This window comes from Bombina bombina, chromosome 6 (genome assembly GCF_027579735.1).
Source record: "Bombina bombina isolate aBomBom1 chromosome 6, aBomBom1.pri, whole genome shotgun sequence".
Classification (NCBI taxonomy): Eukaryota; Metazoa; Chordata; class Amphibia; order Anura; family Bombinatoridae; genus Bombina; species Bombina bombina.
In genome coordinates, this window is record NC_069504.1 from 598,580,251 (window position 1) to 598,601,803 (window position 21,553).

A 21,553-nucleotide genomic window follows, 5' to 3' on the forward strand; every position below is an offset into this window, starting at 1 on the left:
ACCTTTCATGATTCAGATAGGGCATGCAATTTTAAACAACTTTCCAATTGACTTTTATCATTAAATTTGCTTTGTTCCCTTGGTGGTATTTTTGAAAAGCTAAGCCTAGCTAGGCTCAAACTGATTTCTAAACCGATGAAAACCGCCCCTTAGCTCAGAGGATTTTGAAAGTTTTTTTTACAGTTAAACAGTTCCAGTTCATGTGTGTCATATAGATAACACTGTGCTCACTCCTGTGGAGTTATTTAGGAGTCTGCACTGATTGACTAAACTGCATGTCTGTCAAAAGCACTGAGATAAGGGGGCAGTCTGCAGAGGCTTAGATACAAGGTAATCACAGAGGTAAAAAGTGTATTAATATAACAGTGTTGGTTATGCAAAACTGGGGAATGGGTAATAAAGGGATTATCTATCTTTTAAAACAATAACAATTCTGGTGTATACTGTCCCTTTAAATCATTGGAAGCTTGCTAATAAGACCAACTTTCAATCCCATAATTCTGTTCAAAATGCCAAAAATCACAGAATTTGAAAGACATAAAATCATAATTTCTGACACAAAAACTTAAAAAAGACATTACCCACATAAACTATTACATTATGTATTTTTACAATTAGCATATACTCTTATTGGTAAATAACTATAGACCATATAACAGTTTTATTTAAATATAGTATATTATATCAGGTAAAAATGTTCTTACCATTTCAAAGAATCTCTTGCATGTTTTTGAGTTGACTTATTAGATATTCACGCCTCACAAGTTCAAACAAAACAATTTGTTTGCTTAACCACGCCCATACAATAGGGCCACGCCCTCTGTTAGCAATTGTACCTTTAATGGCCACGCCCGCCATACATTACGCACGTCTCGTTCCAAGTCAACTCAGCCTCTTTGACTGCAGGTCCCACCCATCCCACTCATTCCCGGCAGGTTGGGCTCAAAATCCACTTCTGATTGGTTCAAGAGTTGACAAATAGCAGCTGGAAAAGCGCAGCAAGCAGCAGATGTACTGAGCTGGGAAGTTGGTTGCGATTTATTCGCCCCGAGCGCCCTGTCACTGGGCAGCAGATTCCTCGTGCTCTTCCTACACCCTTCGCTGGCTACAAGATGCTCACCTATCCTGCACAGCTACTGATCTTTTTACTGCCTGTGTGTCTGGCACCCAACCCTCGTACCATCTATTCAAACCACTGGGCTGTCCGTGTATCAGGGGGACCCGAGGTGGCAGCGGAACTGGCAGGCAAATACGGATACCTGAACTTGGGGCAGGTAGGCACTAGCGTATGAATCACTACTACGTATACTGGCTTGTTGATGCTGAACACTTTTACACTTTACTGTATAATATAAGGTGGACATAATTTAGGTTTAGTTAGGTGCAGAATGTATTTGGTGCGTGTAACGCACTCTACACTATGCATATTTCTCGTAACGTTTAATTTGTAGCATGGTATTTACAGTACGGATGGTCCTGATATACTTGTATTGCTATGTATATTGTATGCTGGGATTTGAAATTGCACACAAGTATTAGGGTTATGTTAATTCTAGAATAGATGTAATCATTTTAATACTACCCATTTACTTAGGAGGAGAATACACAAGTTGTATGTTTACTTTAACCACACATAAACTTGGAATTGTATCTTGCTTGTTGTTCCAAATATACTATATAAATTCATTGATTTGACCTCCAGTAGTGGCCAGTGATAAAATATCTGCCCTTGCTTCCTCCGCACAAGTTATATTGCTAGAAATAATACTGATTTCTGGTTTATTTGTGGACAGCACCATTCTATTTTAAAATGCATGGTTGTCACTTGGTGCTTTGATGGTTAATATTTTATTGGTGTTCATACTGGGCGTCTAGTCTTTTTAATTGCACTCACACTCCTAGTCTACTGCACCACAGGCTTATCACGTTGGTAGTAATAATGTGACTGTAACCTATTATAAGGTATTATCATTAGACATGGGCTGCTATGTATCAAAATAGCATACTTCATATTTTTCTTTGGTGCCTTTTATGTTAATTCCCTTTTAGCAAATTAAAATGATCAATTATTGCCATTAGTAGGTTTTTTTTGTTTGTTTTTGTTTTTTTGCTCCTAAACTTACACCAGTTTCTGTAAAAAAAGGAAAATGTGTGCATACAGTCAGTTATGATGCTAAACTTCTTTCTTAATTGTGACAAGTTACAGAAATATATTTTTCTGCCTGACCAATGGTGATATTGGCTCCTTATTGTTGCAGTGCTAGTAAATTACAGATTCTATATTTGCTACTAGTTCTTTAAATAGGGGTTAAACTGTTTAGATGACTATAGATTTTGCTGTTCAGCAACTGAAGAGCGAGTATGATGCAAATATTATTCCTTGTCTTACTGTGTTTAATAAATTAATTAGAAGCTCTTTTGCTGTCACTTGTTTGATAATTTAGTTCTTAAAATATACCCTTTGTAGACCATAAATATGTTTGCCTGGACTTCCCTGTGAAACTGCTATTTTTGCTTTGTTTATGGTGTTTTCTGCATATTCATGCTCTGTATGCACCACTACTATAAATGTGCACAATTTAACCAGTAACGGTGAAACTGTGCTGCTATCATTAGATGTCAAAATTAGTGCTATAAGAGGATTCCCAATTTCATTTTTTAAGATCCAAACATTTTCCATCTTGTATGTTATGGTCCATACCTTTTTGATTTCAGTAAGAACTTTTTTTTTTTTTCCTCCATTTAATCCATTGCTGTGTGAAATTGGCCAGTTGGAAGATTACATACACTTTAATTAATAGTAGCTTCTATTTGAAAAGCAGCATGTGGTCATTCAATGGAATTTTTAAAGTAGAATTGCAACTTGTTTCTGATATCTCCATGCAAACGCAGATTGAAAAGGAGCAGGTAGCAAAATCCTCCTCTGACTGTTCAATTGCTAGAGATGCTTCTCAGATTATTTTTTTATCAACAATGAACATAAAAAAAAAAAAGCAATATCTCTTCAGAAGGACACATTTTATTGATTCATAAAGGGGGCCAATGGGTATTTTAGACTTTAAATTCAGTGCTTGTGCACATTTCTCATTAATCCCTGTATTTCCCAATTCACTTTTGTTGAATAGCTTTTAACTGGCGGCATATGAGCGGAGTCTTTTAACTTGCCTTTCATAATTATCTGAAATGTCAGATCTGGGACCTCCAAAATCTGCAACCTATGTTCAATCAATATTTAATTTAAAAAAGGTTGATTTTTCAGTCACTCTGTATTCTGATCTGTTTTGCCGTGGTTGGTTCAGTTAGAGTGAATAACATAATCTTGTATTCTGGGTACAGAATTTGTGTTGCTGGTCCTATTGCAGTGCTATTTGTGTTGGAATGAATGATTTTTCATCAACACTCCTGAACCAGTCAGTTAACTTTGTAAAATTTATAGTATGATTAAAACACTTCTATGTTTAGACAGGTCAACCCTTGAGTTCACTCAAGGATATCTATGGTTATAATTCTTAGTAATTGGTAAAGTACTGGAAAATGTCTGTTTACTGAAGCACTCAATATAATTAAACCAAAGTGCAAACACCCCAACTGAAGCTGTACTTGGTTTAAAAAAAAAAGTGTGATTATTCACTATGGCTGTGCAAGTCTGCAGATCTTGTTTCCTGTTAAAGAAACATTGTTTTGGTATGTGAAGTGCACAGTAGTTGGTCCTATGCTCCTTATATTATAATTTTTGCATTGAATGATAACCTAACAATTTTTAATAAAAAAAAAAAAACATATTGCAAGTTTCTAATTTGGCAGAATCCCCCTTTAATGGAACATAATAGTCAAAACTGAAATGCATATGAGTGTATTTGTTACACACGTTTAGCAGAAGAAATGGTTCCTTTTAGGAATGGGCGAATGTTTTACAACATTCAGAAAATGAAACTTATTTTAACTTGTTCGTATTAAATTTGGAATGTTTTTACAACATTCTAACATTTGTTTAATGTAACAGTATTTCAAATGCTGTCTTTAAATGTAATAGTTTTTATAACTCGAATATTGCATAATTCAAATTGAATTATGCATAATTTGAATTAGAGGAATTCAAATCAATATTTTTGTAATCTTATTTCTAATGCTCTCAATGCAAATGTAATATTCAAATTATGCAATATTCAAAATAAAACATTTTGAATAGATATATATTTGTATCAATTTACTAAATTCCCTACCACATATACTATTGAACTTCTGAATAGTGTTTGTTAAAGGGACCACAACATTATCTTGCATGATTTGGATAAAACATACAATTTTAAACAACTTTACAATTTACTTCTATTGCCAAATTTGCTTCATTCTCTTGTTATCCTTTGCTGAAGGAACAGCATTGCACTACTGGCAGCTTGATGAACACATCTAGTTAGCCAATCACGAGAGACAAATGTGTGCAAGCACACTTCTTAACATTCAATTGTCCAAAACTAATGTTCTCAAGATTATTCGTTCTACCAAGCAAATTGCACTTTCACCCATCCCTAGTTCGTGTGTGAGGTTATGCTGAGCATGTGGCATTTGAGACAGTATGGCAGCCCAGGAATGAAAACTACCCCATCATGGTATAACATTTTCAAAAGTAGACAACCCAGGGTATTCAAAAAAGTACTGTTTAGTCTTTTTTATTGTAGTCACTTAGTCACAGCACCTGGTCAAATTTAGTGGTCATATATTTTTATTTGCTTTTTACACACACATACATACATACATACATACATACATACACACACTGCCATTTTTGCTATTTGGATAATCATCTTTATGTTTTACTGCTATAATAAGCTCATATTTGTGTTCAGTGATGTCCCATGAGTACAGCAATACCCCCATGCACAGGTTTTATGGGGTTTCAGAAAGTTACAGGGCCCAATATGGGATTTGCCCATTTACATGGAAATTTGGCATTTATTTTCTTGATCTATGTTGCCTTTGAGATAATATGGCAGCCCAGGAATGAAAATTACCCCACTCATGACATAACATTTGCAAAAGTGGATAATTCAGGATATTCTAAAAGAAGTATTTTAGTTGTTTTATATAGTTAACTTATCATGGCCTTACAGTGGATGGGCTTAACATATAAAGGGGCAGGACAAGGTCAGGGGATCCATTAAGTTAGGAATACAGAAAAATAAAAAAAATTAGGAACACATACAGATTGCTTTCAAAAAGTTTAACTCTGTGTGATATATTCAAAAGCAATTAGTGATACAGAGGCCAGGTAGAGAGGGGCAGTCAGGGCAATGGTAACTAGAATCCTTCCTCACTCCTTTTTTATAGCAGAACTCTGCATTTTTTTCTGGGGTGTTCTTTTGCAGACAGTGGGGAAGATCCCAATGGGAAAATGCCTGCTGCAGAGTCGCTGGACATTTTCAGAATGAACTGTGGGAGGATTAGAGGTCTGGTTAAACAAAATATCAGATGTTACATTTATCAAAAATTCAAAAAAAGTATAAGGTTTCCCTGTGCCTGCTTTTTTGTAGAGCTCATATGCATTATACACTGCGATCTGCATAATGTAAAAGGCTACTTTTTTTGTACCAGGTTCTTGCCTGTCTTTGAATTAGATATGGCTGCAGGCACCGGTCAGCTAAATCTACCTCCCTCTGTTTTTGTTGTATTCCACAATGCACTTTGGCTTTAGGATCTGTGCAGATCTTCCCTTCAGACACTGGCACTGTAGCTTCATCGTGCATTGGGGAGAGCATGTACACATCATCATTTTTATTTTTATCAGTGTACCGAAGAGCCAGTAGCTCATTGTGGTGTAAAGCTGACGTTGAGCCCATACTTTTCTTTCCATATGTCCGCTTTCTGGGGGAAACCTTTTGTTTAGTAGGAGATCCCACACAATTTTCCCACTTGTGCCAACTGAATCTGGACAGCCAGGTGAATCTAAGTGGCTATCTTTACCCTGGTAGATGCGAAATGCCTCGGTAATCTCAGTGCTGCATTCAGTTTTATAAAATTTTACAACATAGCGGGACCTCTTGGATGGTATATATTGCTTGAAAAGCAATCTCCCCTTAAATTTCATGCGGGACTCAATAATGCAAATGTCCTGGCCAGGGATGTAAACTTTAATTTTTTGGGACATGAAAAGACTTATTTTATAACCTGTCATGCGGGGGGTCATTTCTGGAGCAGCTGTTCATATCTATCCCTCTTCATAATCCCTGGAAAAAGAGGGGTAGCCAGGATGGGGTTCTGGCTCCAGTATGAATGTATACTGGGTTTCTTCACAATCCCCATTACTAAAGCCAGGACCCAAAAATATATTTTTTTTTTTTAAAAATATTTTTTTATTGAGGTTAAATGTAGCGATAAAGATAGACACCCATGAACAAAAATTCCAATTAAGCATACATACTTAATATAAAGGCACAGTAGAGATGTGAATCTATTACAGTTCTAGTCACAAATTCTGCAAATCATTAGAGTAGCGTGGACATTATGCTTACAGGGCTTATGAAGCAGTCCGCAGTCCCACCATCCAGTGACAGGACAGGCCAGCCTACCCCACATATCTAGTAGGAGGGAATGATAGTCTAAAGTAAGATAACTTAGAATGTCCAAGGGGCTGTTATATAGGGTGAAATGGAACCTCTTTTTTTTTTTTTTTTTTTTTTTTTATAATCTGAATAAAGTAACAATGGTCCCCATTTTGCATTGGGAGATAGATAAGAGATAGAGGCAAGAGGGGGAGTTGGCAATATGGATAATGGGGTAAGGGTATTTCAGCGGACAGGAGCCACTTTAGCTGGGACAAGGGGAGGGGGCGGAGCCAGTAGTGATATTAGGGTAGAAGGTAATTAAAGTATACAGTTGTTGTGAGTAGTACCGAATTTAACCTTTAAGATAGTATAGTGAGAGATGTTCATAGGTAGATACCATATCATATATCAGTGCCATCACAGCTAAAGTACCCATAGGGTGATGGTAATCTTAGACACTGAGTACAGGTGGACACGGGGCAGTTTCATACCATACAGCACTCCAGTGAATTTATTAGTAGGCTTAGTGAATTTATTAGTATATGCTGCAATCTATGGTGGATCGGGGCGAGCCATATGTAAAAACATTACTCAGTTCACTGAAGTATTGTCTGAGATATAGATGGCTAGTTGACACTATTTCTAAACATATAGTCACAAAATAAGTAGATAGACTCAGCAACTTAGTACAATCAAAAAGCACTGCGATGTAAAATACTTTCCTTTTTGAAACAAAGGATATAATAATCTGTTGCTATATTAGAATGAGCTCTGGAAGAACTTAGTTATAATCAGCGACATGCTAAAATAAAATAGTTGTGAGCATAATAACCTGTACTGACTCCCTGCACTTATTCTATTAGAGGACTATAGTTTGTGAGTTCCTAACATCTGTAAGGATAGCAATACTGTTCTGTTAGTATGAAAATAAGAGGCAAAACTGAATTTAAGGGAGTGCCAAAAAGGTAGGGAAAGGGATAGCAAACCATATATAGAAAATCCTGCGTGACAGGATAAAGCTTAATGAAGCTAGCCTACCAGTGAGGTGAAGCCACCCAAATCACAAATTCTATTGCTCATGGGGAGAGAGCTATTTCAAAAGGGTATAAAAAGTTAGATTATATCTCCCCTGGAACCTTGATAGCTAATTAAAGACTTAACAGTCAGGAGAAGTCAGACTGAACCGGGACATTATTTATAGTGGGGAGGCTACCTGCACAAGGTTGAAGTAGACCTACTTTTAATGTAATATCGTGCTAGGCGTATGGTGAATAAAATAGGAGATTCAAAGTGTACTGTGTGGCTTGCAGAAAGATGCACTGCTCGGCAGCAAGGGTGTGGTAGCACTATGAGCTATGTGCTTAATGATAGAAAGTGGTGCCACTGCCTGTGAACGAGTGTAGAATTTTAGACTGTGCGTCACAGGAAAAAGTGTAGAAACATAAAACATAACAACAAGTCTCTCATAGGTAGAGCAAATATTCAGTGTCTAGTGTCCTTTGCATTTTACAAAACATATGAATGAGATCTAAGACACTAATAAGTACAGGGTAAAGCTTACTACGATTGCGCGAGTTATAAAGTGGACACTACTATAAACCAAAGTATATAAACAATGGCAACAAATAAACTGCTAACTACAAATCATACAACATATAACATTTTTAGCTCGCAAGCTATAGATAGACATTTAAATTGGTAGTTTCTAACATGCAGGGCTGGAGGACAAGTCCAGAATCGGACAAAATGGCGCCTCTATATGAGAATAGGAGAAGCTAGCCTATCCCCTTCTGCAGCAGCTCCTGTGCATTGCATATGTCTGAAATCCTAGCCTGGGGCTCATAGGTATCACCAAGGGGTGTCTTAACTGCAGGGTTCCATCCTGAGTGCAGAGAATGCTCGTAATGAGCAAGATGTAAACAAGTGCTCTGGGAGGTAATGAGAGCGCATAGGTCCTGGCCTGATGTATCCTTAGGTCTGGGCTGTTTGCAGTACATTAAGTATGTAGATCCGTTGCGAGCACTACCAAGCTGTTTTCCTGGCCGGAAGTGAGTTCCAGCCCCTCGGTCTGAGCGTCGGGCTCCCTCCCTGCTAAATGACTCCTCTGGAGATGAGGAGATAGCCTTTGAGTGCCTAAAATCAGTGAACTCCTGAGTGAGGGCAAATGTAGCTGCGTCCACTCCGGCTCCCGCCCCGGCCGGCCGCTCCAGAGCAGAAGCCAGACAAGCCACAGGGGGGTCACAAATGCCCATAGGCTGCTGGGAGAGTGCGGTAAGGTCCAGTACAATCGGATCTGCTGTTATGTCCTGCTGGTATGTACCTCCGACCGGAGGGAGAAAAGTATTAGAGTCCATCTCAAGCATGTCGGGTATTGTCTCCGATCCCAGGGAAATACACTGTGAGAGCATGCTAAACTGCTTATCCATGCGGGAGCTCAGCATAGTAAAGGCCTCTATAATCATGGAGTCCATCTTCCCAGCTCAAAACGGAAACAGATCAGGCTCTAAAGTGTGGTCGGCTGTTGTCCGTAGAAAAGTCTTATGTCTCCTATGTGAACATATTATTTTAGGGCTATTAAAAGCTATTTGAAAGGTTATTAGAGCAGGAGCTCTCAGGACCTGCGTCTGCTCGGATCGGTAGCTGGCTCCGCCCCCCCCCCCCCAAATATTTTAATCTCAGAAATGTCAGTGGGTGCCAGGTATCTTTTCTGACATACTGAGATTGTGGATTCTCTGACAGATGCTGGCTGGCATATAAATTTGTTTAAGCAACTATATGCTCACACATGGTATCTGTCAGAATCAGGGAGAGATAATTTTAGTGGTTGAGTATTCCAATGGCACTACTGATCTTTGTTTAAAGGCCCCAATCCCTTGAAACAAATACATTTGTACAATGTAGAGGGATAAATGTGTTGTGTATTAAAATCTGAACTGTAAAAGGGTGTAAATAGAGGTTAAAGAACCAACTCTTAAAAGAATACACATATAGCACTCAAGGGGCTTAGCTCTAAAAGTTGTAATATAGATAAGAGTACACTTGGTATGACATAGTATTGAGTAACAAATGGAAGAACAGCACAAAAATGTATAAAAAATAACTTACTGTGGTTTAATAAAATGAGGAAAATTAAAGTTAAAACCACGCTTGGGTACTTTTATGTAGTATGTGTGACAGTAAAATGGTAGACACACTACACTTTAACAATGTGTGGTAAACACCTTGTGATTTGTGAGACTACTGTTAGAGTATTTACTGGTATTATTAGTGCCCAGTGTGCGCCTCCTCGATTATAAGTCAAACTTGAACTTGTATGTCTATAAGTAAGTACTTTAACAATACCTGTAACAAGTGTGCAACAATCTTGTTACAATATCACAAGTAACTAATAACTATATGATTAGACATACTAAGGAAGCAGCACTCTGACTAGATAAATTGAGTTGGCTGGTAATTTTTAGCAAGAGTGAATATATTAGTATTGAAAGTTATGTGCTTTACCTACATTCTTTCGTTGTTTATAGCAGTCTTGTTCGAATAACACAAGCAGCTAATAGCTTTATCAGACATACATTTAGGCTTTAAGTAATGTAAGCCAGATTAGTGATGTTTGTTATCAGTTATACTGATATACCAAAAACGTTATGTCTATTTAGCCATTAATATTCAATACCTCTAATTGCTAACGGCTGAGGTTAAACACAAGCAATGCGTGACTGGACACCATGCATATATGTGGTTGATAATGCACTAAGTTAATATCAGTAGCATATGTATACAAAACTATTGCTAAGTAAATCCAACTGTTCTTGTTGAATTTAGGGCTGCAACTAACTTATTTTCATAATCGATTAATCGGCCGATTTATTTTTTCGATCGTCTAATCGTATAAAAAAAGAATCAATAATAGTTTTCTGTTTTAAATAAAATCCACATGAGTGTTACAAATATAAACTTCAGACTAAAACTTTACATTAACACAACTGTTTGTTCAATTTTTAAGCAGCAGAGCAGTTTTATAATTAAACAAAACAAAACCACAAATGGTTTGAAATAAGGTAGAACTAGAAAGAGTTAGACTATCACTGTTAATAACATTCTGTTATTCACTCTTTCAGAAACTTTGCATTGAAATGCAAAAATCTCAACATGTCCACATGCTTCTGGCTAAGGCTGGTTTTCTGTTTGCAGCTATATTTCCTGCAGCAGAGAAAAGGCTGTTGAGATGTATAAGTCGGGTTTTGCCAATTTCACCCAAGTGGGATATTTATCTTTGTTAGCTCTTCACCAATGCTAAGTGTTTTCTACCTTGGCAAGGGACCTCTCAATAAAGTAACCCTTGACTTCATTCTAACATAAAAATATCTTGAATATCTATATGCAGTGGTAAATAACCAGCTATAAGGTTAGGGGAAATATCTAGTCCGCTCTAAAAATAATGAATATATACTTATTAAAGGTTGAATCTGGTACATATTATCACAATTTATTAAAAATATAAAAAAACAATAAAAAACAAAATCAGAAGCACTAAGGACTGTATATCAATAACAGGACAAAGCCTTACACATTTATTTATACAGTACATATAATCAGCAAAAGCAAGCAATATGCTAATAATTGTGCAAACGATAATAATGCACATCAATTTAAATAACTCCCATCAATCTCATGAAAAGCATAGTTCCACATCACCAGATTTAATATAAACAATCCAACTGATGACCATTATATCTGGGTTGCACATAAGCCAGGGGTAGTTGTAAACGTATACTGTCCTGAAAAAGTGAAAAGTAGACGTCCTTTAGGCTAAGGACATAACCATAAAACACAATACCATGTGCAGGAGTTCAATGGAGTGAAGCAGCTGGTGTTGTGCACAGACCAACTAATTGCAAACCAACTAATCGATTAATAGATTATGAGATTCGTTGACAACTCTTTTCATAATCGATTATTATCGATTATGACGATTAGTTGTTGCAGCACTAGTTGAATTTAACCTATTGTAATAGGTAGTGAGATATTCATGTGTTAAATTTCAGCCAATTGGATAGTAATCCTAGCCTGCAGGTCCTTGCTATTGATATCGATCTCGTTAGACAAACGTTACATATCACTTATTGTGTAACTGCATTTGCTGGGTTAATTTAATACATCAGTAAATAGCGTATACATGTGGTACTTGTATTTAGTAGATTCTGCCAAGCCTAGCACATTCAGTCATGAATAATTTTGTGTTGGGTATAGTACATACACATTATTGCTCTGAGTAATGAAAGCCAGGTTAGTGATGTCAAAATTATCAGTTATGATATGCGGAAAGCGTAATATTTATCTGGCAATTACTTTGTAATACCTCTAATTGCTAAGGACTATGGCTGACCCAAGTCAAACATGACTGACACCGTAAATGTGTGGTTTAAGGATACACTAGGTTAATATCAGTTTGTTAATGGCATATATACATTACTATGACTAGGTGAATCCAACTGCTTGTTTTGAATGTAACAGTTTATATTCAGTGGTGAAATATTTGTGTGCTAAGTTTCAGCCAATTGAATAGTGATCCTAGTCTGCAAGTCCTTGCTGGTAATATTGATAACGTTAGGCAACCGTTAGTACCGCATGCTGTTGCTGTGTAAATTTTATATGAATTCATATTAATGCGCTTAATTGGTTGAATTACACCAATAAACGTGTATATGAGGTGCTTGCATATAGTAGAACCAATTCTTGCACATTAAATTATAAGTAATTTATGTGTTGGATATAGTGAATAGGTCACGATCCTAGTATACCAGTACTTGTTGCTACCGTAGATTGCGGTTAATATCACAAGGTGTACGTAGAGGACTACTCAAGATAATTATACTACAGTAATGATAAAGTAGCCTTAGGCTTTCTAAAAACACAGGAGCTCCTAAGACTCCTCACCAATGCCCTAACGTCCCTAACATGTTTCGCCAACAATCGGCTTTTTCTGAAGAGATTTATTGGCTCACATACTGAAACATCAGTTGTGATGCCAGGAGTCTCTGTAAATTCAGGGATTTCTGGGGCAGTTAAATTTGGGGGTAGAGAATTTTAGTCATTTGTGCGATGCCTCCTTTTAGGTGGAGGGCAGGGAGCACTAGCATTAACTGCATCATTTCTCAGGGGCTTTATCTTTGATGCTGTAAGGGTTGTGTTGTCAGAGCACAGAGGGTTTCACTCCCTGAATCTTCGGCAAGAATGGCATAAGCCTCTACTGCTGAATAGCGTGCATCCATAACGTTTTTTTTTTTTTTTTTTAATTTCTACCAATTACCACTTCACCACCCCAATTACCACCCACCCTGTTCCTTCAGATTTTTTTTGTTTTTTTATGTAAATTAAAAATTTTTTTAGGAAAGCAATGGGAAGGGCAGGGATTGGGAACAGCAGGAAAGGGGTTAACAGGTTAACAGTAACTAACAGGAACATAAAGATGTCTGTATGTATCTACACTTGTTTGCATATATCTATCGACCCACTAAAGTGTTGTATGCTTTATATATTATGTTTTGTGTCAAGCCAGGTTACTAGCCCAAATATCAATATAAGCTATGACAGCATTCATCTGTCATTAACTTATATGTATTACCATATCCTTCTATGGATTATGGGGTTTCCTTCTATGGAGGTGTTTTCCAGCTTAACCCTCAAATTGGGGGGGGGGGGTGCTGGAGTTGGATCTGATGGTGTTTCGGCAGAATGCCAAGGTACGGTTCAAGGTCAAGAGATCCGCAGGCAGCTCTGATAGATGCTCTGGCGGTTCCTTTGGGGGGTTCTGTCAAGTTTATCTGTTTTCTCCGTTTGCTCTCCATCCACGAGTCATTGCTCGTATCAAACAGGAGAGAACATTGGTAATTATCATAGCTCCTGCCTGGCTGGCTTTGCAGGATATGGTATGCAGACCTAGTGAACATGTCATCTCTGCCCCCTTGGAGACCTCCTCTGAGGAAGAACCTTCTAACTCTGGGTCCTTTCTTCCATCCAAATCTCGTTTTCTGAAACTGACTGCTTGGAGATTGAACGCTTAATTTTGTCTAAGTGTGGTTTTTCTGAATCGGTCATTGAGACCATGATCCAGGCTTGGAAGCCTGTTACTTGAAAAATTTACCATAAGTTATAGTGTAAATACCTTTATTGGTGTGAATCGAATGGCTACTTTTGGAATAGGGTTAGGATTCCTAGAAATTTTCTTTTCTCCAGGAAGGTCTGGATAAGGGGTTGTCAGTCAGTACTCTGAAAGGTCAGATTTCTGCTTAATCTATTCTGTTGCATAAGCATTGGGCGGTTGTGCCAAATGTTAAATCCTTTTGTCAGGCCTTGGTCAGAATCAGGCCTGGGTTTAAGTCGGTTACTCCTTGTTCTTAAAGTTTTGCAGAAGGCTCTGTTTGAGCCAATGCATTCCATAGATATTAAATTATCTTGGAATGTTTTGTTTCTTTTTGCCATTTCTTTTGCGAGGAGAGTTTCGGAACTCTCGGCTTTGCAGTATGATTCTCCTTACCTTATCTTTCATGCGGATAAGGTGGTCCTGCATACTAGGTTGAGTTTTCTTTCTAAGGTGGTTTCAGTTTGAAATATTAATAAGGAAATTGTTCTTTCTTTCTGTCCAATCCTTCTCATAAGAAGCGTCTGCACAACTTGGATGTTGTGCGTGCTTTAAAATTCTATTTACAGGCGACTAAGGATTTTCGCCAGTCTTCGACCCTTTTTGTTTGTTTCTCGGGAAAGCGTAAGGGTCAGAAGGCTACTGCTACTTTCTTTTTGGTTTTGAAGTAGGATTCATTTTGCTTATGAGATTGCTGGACAGCAGCCTCCTAAGCGTTACGACTCATTCCACAAGGGCTGGCTCGTCTTAGGCTTTCAAAAATTAAGCTTTTGTAGAACAGATTTGTAAGGCTGCAACTTGGTCCTCTCTGCACACTTTTTCAAAATTTTATAAATTTGATACTTTTGCCTCGACTGAGGCCTCTTTTGAGAGAGGTTCTGCAAGCCTTCTGTTTGTCTGCCTCTCTTGTTCTCCATCCCTAGTCATCTGTGTCCTCTAGCTTGGGTATTGGTTCCCACTAGTATATGATGACATTGTGGACTCACTATATCTTAGGAAAGAAAACAAAATTTATGCTTACCTGATAAATTTTCTTTCTTTATGGATATGGTGAGTCCTTGACCCCACCCTTAAATTTAAGACTGTTATTTACCCCACCTCTACTCCTTTGTGTTGTTGCTTTTTCCATTTCCCTTTGGTCGAATGACTAGGTATTATGGATAGGGGAGTGATACTTGACAGCTTTGCTGTGGTGCTCTTTGCCGCCTCCTACTGGTCAGGAGTGATATCCCACTAGTAATTGATGTTGTGTACTAACCCTATCCGGAAAGAAATTTATCAGGCATGCATACATTTTTTATATTTTGTTATTTAGATCAGTTTTCATTTTCTGCAAAACAAATGCTCTAAATGACAATGTTTGGCATTTGGGAGAAATGTCAGTAGTTTATAAAATAAAACAAAAATGTTCATTTTAATCAAATGCATACCTATAAATAGTAAACCTAGAGAAACTGATAATTGTACAGTGGTCTCTTGAGAGATAGAGAAGCGTGTGTGTATATGGATGGTGGTGGCAAGAGTTGTTTTTCTTTAAAAAATAAAAAATAATTAAAGAAACCTTGTTTAACACTTGTAAAATATGTTAATATGCTAAGCTCACTTTAACACAAATCGTCAACACCCAGACTTCTCACTTCCTCCTGATAAAGAACCTAATGGTACTTAACTATTTCTGCTCTTCCCTGCTTATTGATTTGCCACTTCTCTCAACTAGTTTTTACTTATAGAAAGGAACTACAATTTACCATGGTGTAAGACCTACACTACACAAGTTGTTTCTGCCGTCATTACATCAATGGCCTTTTTGGTTACCTGCTCACTTCAACAGAATGAAAATGTGACTTAAACAATTGTCTATTTGCTAAAAGTAAAAAGCCTTTTGCAAAAAGTCATGTACAGGTAATGACTTTAACACCTTCAGTACTGGGGATTTCAGAGAAGGGCTTGCCCAAAGTAATGGAGAATGTTTAGCATTTTTGCTATCACTCTAAATAAAAAATAAAAATTCTGTTTAAAGGGACAGTCAAGGCCAAAAAAAACTTTTATTTTTCAAATAGGGCATGTAATTTTAAACAACTTTCCAATTTACTTTTATCAACAATTTTGCTTTGTTCTCTTGGTATTCTAGTTGAGAGCAAACCTAGAAAGGCTCATATGATAATTTCTAAGCCCTTGAAGGCCGCCTCTAATCACATGCTTTTGTATTTGCTTTTCACAGCAGGGGAGAGTAGTTCAGGTAAACCATATAGATAGCATTGTGATCACGCCCGTGAGTTGTGGCAGACACTGCACTAATTGGCTAAACTGCAAGTCAATAGATAATAACTAAGTCATGTGATTAGGGGCGGTCAGAAGATGCTTAGATACAAGATAGTCACAGCAGTAAAAAGTGTATTAATATAACTGTGTTGGTTTTGCAAAACTGGGGAATGGGTAATAAAGGGATTATCTATCTTTTTAAACAACAAAAATTCTGGTGTTGACTGTCCCTTTAAGTGAACAACTCAGGGTATTAATCTAGGCCCATTTTGGTATATTTTATACCACCATTTTGCCATTAAATTGGATCATATTAAAAAAAAAATAAAAAAAATTGACTTTTTTCACAAACATATTCTCACTGAAATTATTTACATACTGTGTACAATCATAACACAAATCGTTGTAAAAACTTATGTGGGATCTCCTTTGTTCAGAAATAGTAGACATATATGGCTTTGCGTAATTTGAAGACCGCTAATTGCAGCTGCGCACCACACTTTTAATCCAGGTAGTGAAGGGGTTAATCATGCAGCTTGTAATGTTAATTTTAGCAGTAGTGTAGAGCTTACCTTCCCACCTGACACCTCCCACCTCTTGATCCCTCCCTCACCAGGTCACCACCATCTTAAGTGATTATGTTCTAGTGATATTAGAACATCAATAATATTTTTTTATCATAGTTACATTATTGCAAAGTTGGATGACAAGCTGTTGGTAGTTTTTCTTTTTTTATCTCTTAACTTACCTGTGCTTTCTGATTTCATTATCCCACTCAAGTTTACAGAAGTTCTTTGGTGCAGCACACTGTGGGGCATGTTGCTACTGTCTATCACTTACTAGTTTTTAAACAGCTTTAAAAATCCATAACTCCAATAGCCACACATCCTGGTATTTCAGCTAAACTCACTTCATTTTCAACAAATCATGATTTCCTTCTAGCTTTAATGTTCGGTTAAGGAGTTGACTTAACATCTGTGTACAGGAACCGCAACTATAAAAAAAAAAAGACGACCAAGATGCTGCTTTATAGAAACGGCTGTGATATGGAGTTGCTAAACCTGCTGCTTATCACCCATGAGAACCGCCATTCAAGTTTATACCAAGTGCTATATGTAAGATAATATGCAAAGATTGAAATTTTGCACTCTTTGTCTCAAACTCCAGCCAGGCATACCGGAATAGATAGTGCGCAGTGGAGGCCTACTCACGGCCTGGGACTCTGTCTACCCCCCAGTTTCCTGGTACACCAGGTCCAACAGCTGTAAGAGCTGAACTGACTCTCTCAGATAAGACTTACCCTTTATTAAATAGTGGTGGATCTGTTTTATTGGAAATAACAACAATCTCTGTACTCATACAATAATGCAGAGCCTACCGTTTGCTATAGAGAATGTGTTGCGGAGATTTGAGGAACAACTCTTTGCTGATCCGAGCCACCTATTTGCCGCAATGTAATTTACACATGAAATACAATGTGGACTTACAGGCTCAATCTCTCAGGACAACTACAGTACAAGCGATGCACTACAGCCTGACTGATGGGCAACAATGCCCCGGACGAACCGACCATACATTCATTTGTAGATGTGGGCTGCAACACTGAGGACGTGAGTACCCGAGAGGCCCTAAGAAGGAAAGATGTCTTGCTGTTCAATGAGACCGTGGCTGGCTTTTGATCTCAGAACCAATTCACTTTGTCTAGAGATGCGTCTTATCTCTTTCCAGGGTCCTTGTCAATGCTGGCAGGTAAAGCTCGATTGCAATACAAGACTTTGTCTACGGGGTTTATATCCCTCAGTGCCATGTGGAAGCCCTGCTCCCTCACTATGTTTTTTTGCCACATGGAGAAAAAGTTACTCAGTTGAAGGAGAGCTCCTTAAAAAGAATAGAGAGTTGGAGTGGGTTAAGTGAGATCTACAACCTGAAACTGTACCCAAGTTATCCCGTAATTGGATAATGGAACGGATTATCTACTTCATACCTCAGATAACATGAACATCAGGGACTAATTGGGTACTAAATAACTGTACAGATGTGTTTTTATTACCTGCTCATTATAGAGCGACAATTATTGCTCGCTTTACCTGGTTAGTAGTAGGTCTACCAAGGTCTATATATTCTATATTATGTTACATATAAAGTTGTGTTCACGCTGTCAACAGACGAGACAGTGGTACACACTGAATTTATGCTCAAAGGTTATTTTGTTTTGTTTTATCCTCTTACTGTAATTCAGGTTAAGCTTATCTTTTAATGTTTCTATATTTTGCAATCCGATGTGTTATATCTGTAGAAGATTAGTTTTCTAGTGGTGCCCTAGATAAAGGGATTTAACTTTACCTATTCTCACAAAATGGGTATTGTCAACCTTTCCTCATTCCCCCTAAATCGTGAACATATAAAAGTATTGGAAAAGGGACTTAGCTTCTGCCCTTCTAACAGTCTAGATTTATTTGAAGTCACCAAGGATTTACATCTCTTTGCGAGAAAACTTTCTTTAAAAAAGATCATGACACCAAAAATCCAAATAGATCTGGCTTGTAGAAAAGAGAGGGATACTTTGGATTGTCTAGAAACTCTCCTCTATGAACAGAGTAATGAAATCACAGATATTCTCCCTAAAACAGATTTAAAGAAAAAATCCACCTACATGCCCTCTTTTTCCTCCATTCCTAATATTTCGGTTTTTGTTCAAAATGTTTCTCAAGAATTGACACAAGTTCAAACTACAAAGATTGTCAATGATAATCTTACTGAATCTGAACGAAGAGCCCTTAAAGAACTGATTAATCATCAGGAATTGGTCATAAAACTGTCCGACAAGGGGGGTAATGTTGTTGTTCTTACTCAAGAATACTACATTAAAGAAGCAATGCGGCAACTGCTTGATGAAACTCAATATGTCAAATCTTCTTTTGAAGAATTTCATAAATCCCATAATGAACTTTTTCTATTGAATGAAGCACGTAGAAATAATTTGATTACAAGTCAAGAATTTGTTTTTTTATATAGTCATAAACCAAGAACACCAGTCTTCTACTGGATACCAAAGTTACATAAATCCATTAAAAATCCACCGGGACGCCCCATCATTTCTGGGATGGGGGGCCCCACTGAAGGAATAAGTAACTATATTGATAGGTTTTTGCAGCCATTTGTAAATGACTTACGTACCTTTGTTCAAGATTCAACAGATGTGATCAAGAAACTTGATGGGATCAATGTCACTGACAAGACCATTTTGGTCTCGTTGGATGTTGAATCTTTGTATTCTTCCATTCCCCACTCTATTTTAATTGCAACTTGTGAAAAATTTCTGAACACAAGAGGAGTGGGCTATGGAAAACATTCTAAATTTGTAAGTGAACTTTTGAAATTTGTTCTGGAAAATATTTTCATCTTTGATGGCAAATATTACAAACCAAAACAAGGGACAGCAATGGGGGCTACATGCGCCCCAACTTATGCTTGTTTACATCTTGGTGGATGGGAAGATCAAATTGTTTTTGGCGAACATTCTGACATAGTTGAGGCGCATGTAGCCCTCTGGATTAGATATGTGGATGATATCCTCCTGCTATGGGATGGCAGTGAGGAGGATCTACTTAAATTTGTTTCCCTCCTGAATAATAATAATCTAAATATCTTTTTGACGTGTAGTTATGATTCTAGTACTATTAATTTTTTGGACTTAAAAATTAGTAAGAACTAAGGTAAAATTGAAACAGAAGTGTTCCGAAAACCGACTGCAACAAATAGCCTGCTCTTGGGAACGAGTCACCATCCTGAAAATCTTAAGAGGGGTATTCCCTATGGGCAATTTCTGCGGCTACGCAGAATTTGCTCTAGAGATCAAACCTTTAAACAGGCCAAAGATATGGCGACTTGCTTTTTGGAGAGAGGCTATTCTAAAAGATGCGTAAAAAGAGCACTCTACAGAGCATCTCAGCATCAAAGAAAAGATCTGTTGTATCAAAAGAAAACCAAAAGTGAGAATGTGGAAGACACTAAAATCAGATTTATCACTAAATATAATGCCCACTGGAGTAAAGTTAAAAACATTTTAAATAACTGGCATTTGCTGACTAATGATTCTACATTGCACCAACATGTGGGAGACTATCCCCTAATGACAGCAAGGAGACCTAGCAATTTGAAAGATCTCCTTGTTAAGAGCGAATTTAACAAAGTTCCTACATGTAATTGTTTAGAACGTAACGCTCAAAAGATAGTTGGTAGTTCCCCCTGTAATCACTGTGTCTGCTGTCAATTCATGCAGAAAACTAAGACCTTTAGCACAAATACAGGAGTCACATACAAAATCAAATCATTCATCAATTGCTCCACAAAAGGAGTCCTATATCTTCTCTATTGCTCGTGTAAATATTTTTATGTGGGCAAAACATTTAGAGAATTACGCTCCCGCATTACAGAACATAGAGATGATGTAAAGGACTTCAATATTGATAGCCCAGTGGCGAGACATTTTGCTCAATTTCACAAATCAAAAACGAATGAACTCCGTTTTATTGGAATAGAATCTGTTAAACTAAGTATGCGTGGGGGGGACATTGATAGAATTCTTTTACAAAAAGAAACAAGATGGATGTACAAACTGAACACCCTGTCTCCCAATGGCTTAAACGAAAAATTTGAATTTGCTTCCTTTTTGGGCTAATTCCTTATACCTAACTTTGTCTGCACACCTCCATTTATATCTATATCTGTATAGAAGATGGGATCTCAAAATAAATAAATATCAAAAATATCATAAAATTGTAAACATATATTTCTGTGATGAGCTAAATTGCACATATTAACTGTTAGAGTAATTTAACACACATACCTTTATAAAGTATTGTCTTTTTAAATATTGCACAATGGTGTATTAAGAATAAAATTGTTTTTTAGCATATTTTGTATATATTAATTGTTGCGGATGTGTGTGAGTGAGTGTTTTCAACATTGAAGTGTATTCAATTAATTTCTGCTATGGAACACTTCACCTTGGTTACACGAAAAGCCCTGCATATAACTGTATTCAAAAGTAACCATTGCAAAACATTGCAACAGCGGCGCAGTGGCTAATTGTGATTGACACTAATTCCATCAAATAGAAAAGATGTTTGAAATCGGCATCCAATAAAAAGGATGATAATCAAGGTGTCGTTAGCACCTGGAAGAAGCTCCATGCTGCACTGACTGGAGGAGCGAAACGAGCGTTTGGACTCGTCGTGCTTGGCAGCCCTTTACAGCAGATTCCCTGCTCATCCTGACTTACCCCTGAGGTTTGGACGCTTTGAGAGTGAGGCAGCTAGGAGGAGCGACCACGTGAATAAATACAGGTAGAATATGTGATATGCATCTGTGCACTGAATATTACTGTCTGAAGAAAAAATAGTACCTGTGAATCAAGACGCGTGTTTTCACTGCTCCTCCTATGCTATGTCTTTAACGCACTATTTCACTCAGTAACATTTGGGGTTAAAGTCTGAAGTGACTGGTCTCTATACACCGGGGACTGTATAAACTGCATCCATTTTGCATTAACGCTGCACCTGTTGGATTACAAATATCTGCAATTCTTAAATGGACTGTCTTTTGT

The 21,553-nt window shown here is 37.4% G+C and overlaps 1 protein-coding gene across 1 annotated transcript in view; it reads left to right on the forward strand.

The window, feature by feature from the left end:
- Positions 1–1,014: 1,014 nt before the first annotated feature.
- The window catches only part of PCSK6 (proprotein convertase subtilisin/kexin type 6), a 742,641-nt gene continuing 722,102 nt past the window's right edge, over positions 1,015–21,553 (forward strand). Inside the window, exon 1 of the mRNA XM_053717589.1 lies at positions 1,015–1,274. Within this exon, the coding sequence (XP_053573564.1) occupies positions 1,113–1,274 (162 nt within the window). The 5' untranslated portion in view covers positions 1,015–1,112. The remainder of the gene's footprint in view (positions 1,275–21,553) is intronic.